This window comes from Triticum dicoccoides, chromosome 6A (assembly GCF_002162155.2).
Source record: "Triticum dicoccoides isolate Atlit2015 ecotype Zavitan chromosome 6A, WEW_v2.0, whole genome shotgun sequence".
NCBI lineage: Eukaryota > Viridiplantae > Streptophyta > Magnoliopsida > Poales > Poaceae > Triticum > Triticum dicoccoides.
Genome location: NC_041390.1, coordinates 596,276,392 through 596,278,748, shown reverse-complemented (window position 1 = coordinate 596,278,748; position 2,357 = coordinate 596,276,392). Strand labels below are relative to the sequence as shown.

At 52.7% G+C, this 2,357-nt stretch overlaps 1 protein-coding gene across 1 annotated transcript; it reads right to left on the bottom strand.

The window, feature by feature from the left end:
• Positions 1-709: 709 nt before the first annotated feature.
• LOC119316431 (protein PELOTA 1-like) lies at positions 710-1,855 on the bottom strand. Its single transcript, XM_037590753.1, has one exon. The coding sequence runs from the start codon at positions 1,853-1,855 to the stop codon at positions 710-712; it is 1,146 nt and encodes a 381-aa protein (XP_037446650.1).
• Between the last annotated feature and the right edge of the window lie 502 nt (positions 1,856-2,357).

Here is a 2,357-nt window from a genome sequence, read left to right as displayed (position 1 = left end):
TGCATGTTTTTACTTAGGGATAGACAATAGTATGGTTTATTTTGGTAGAACGAGACTGAATGTGTAGATCACTGGAGAGCACCTGTGTAGATACTCCTTCAGTTTCAGATAACAGTTGATTGCTTACATCCTTTTTTTTTTCCTTTTGGGTGCTTGCTATATATGAGGTACGTATCTAAATTCTTACATCATTTACCAGAGCGAGTCCATTCTGATGATATGATATATTTTTATCTTTGTTTTCTACAATTCACATGAAGTCATATCTTGTTATGAATTTGAACAGATTCACATTATGGCATCATAACTTGCAATTTCTCAGTTTCTACAAACTAAAAAAAGTGAAAATAGAGGAGAATATGGTTTGCATAGACAACTAGTACGAGTAGATGCTAAAGGGATTTTCCGCGCTTGTGGCATCTTCCCTGCCTTTCCTTCGGCTAGATGTTTCTTATGGACTGAATTACATTGGTGGTCGACTTGAACTATATATTCACTTTGGTCACTGAACTCCAAAGTATTTGAAATGTGATCACTAGGTTTATCTTTCGAAAATACCACCTCCACAATAATTTATAAACTTTGCTTGGTTATATAAATAAACATGATATAGTAGAAATAACAAATAAGTGATCAAAGTTGTGTATTCGAGACATCTAAAACGATACATAGTTCCTAGTAGAAGAACAACAAGCAGAGCCCTTAATTATCACATCTCGATGTCGTCCAAATCAGGCATGGGAAAACGAAGAACAGCAGCTATCCCCGTGAGCTGTTCGAGCTGATTGCCGGAGACATGCATCGACGAAAAGACGCGCACCTGGCCACCAATCTTCTTCACCGATTCGGCCAAATCGACGCACTTGCGCCTAGCAGCAACGTCAGGGTTCCGGAACCAGGTGTCCGTGAGCAGGAGAGTCTGGATGGCCAGACGTTCATGCGCGACCTCGACGTGCTTGGGCCCGTAGCAAGCCCGCGCCGAGTCCTTGGTGATCATGGCGAAGAACTCCTGCAATGCCGGTACCTCCTGCGCCGCCCTCGTGTCCTTTATAAGCGACATCACGCCCGGGGCGGCCAGGACGTCCTTGAGGCTGTGCGGGTAACCCGAGGGCGCGGGCGCGAGCACGATGCGCGCCTTATGCTCCGTGATGGCTCGCAGCTCCCCTCGCCGCGCGGCCTCCAGGAGCATGTAGTCGCGGAACTGGTCCTTGGTGAAGCCCGGGCTCGCGATCACCACGCACTGGACGAGGTCAAAGTCGACGTGCTTGACGAAGGCGTCCAGGACGCGGTGGAAGAAGTCCTTGAGGGCGGTGTCGTACGCGGCGACGGCGCCAGAGCCGTGCTTCCTGGGGATGGGCACCTCGACGCGGGCTCTGGTGGCCGTGACGCTCCTCCCGACGAGAAACAGGTGGGCGAGCCCTTCCTGCATGAGGAGCACCGCGAGGTCGGCGTTGGCCCCGGTCTCGTCGCAGGATTTGCGGATGGTATCGAGCGCCGGCCAGTCCCAGGCCTCCTTGCGGAGGAGGAAGGGCCTCCGCAGCTCGATCTCTAGGGTGTGGTACTGGCCGATCTGGACGTGCTCGTTCTTGGAGAGGTTCTTGCCGCGGACGCGCAGGACGGACCCTTCCTTGTCGTAATCCGTGGACTCGACCGCGATCTCCAGCGTCAGCTTCACGCGCTCCGAGGTGCGGCCCCAGGACTTGGTGATCTTCCGGACCGTGACGGCCTCGACGGCGTCGCCGGCGGCGATGAGGTTGTACGCGTCCCACAGGTCGTCATCCACCTCCGGCAGCAGCTTGACGGAGCCGGGCCCGTCGCGGGCGAGGCTTTTGCCGCTTTTTCCGACGAGCTTCATCGTCCAGGATCAAAGTGCGCAGCGGTCTCGTTGCTCTCGAGGGAGACGGGAGACCTCTCTTGACGGCGGCGAGCGATGGATGCCAAAGCGGGGACGGAAGCATATACCAATCTGTGCTTGTTGATGTCGTCGTCGTCGTGAGTTGCGAGCGGAGCGAAGGTGTTGGATGGATCAATGGACGGACGGAGGGTGATAGCTATTTATAACGTTGGTTTCGGTGATGCCCGATCAACTCCGAGTTCGGATTGAGCAGGGTTTCCCTACCGGCCAACCCAGCTGGACACGGATGGCTGGCACGGGGAGCACGACACCCAACCACAGCCCGGTGTCGCGAACCTGGTTAGAGGTACAGTAGTATCTCTAGTCTCACTAGAATTCAAGTCCTTATGTTCGCATTATTTTTGAATTTATTTAAGGATTTTTGACGATGCACTTTCAGTGGGAGGAGACGTTTCCGTCGACGATGAGGCGTCTATGATGACTTTGTAAATCTTAAAATGAT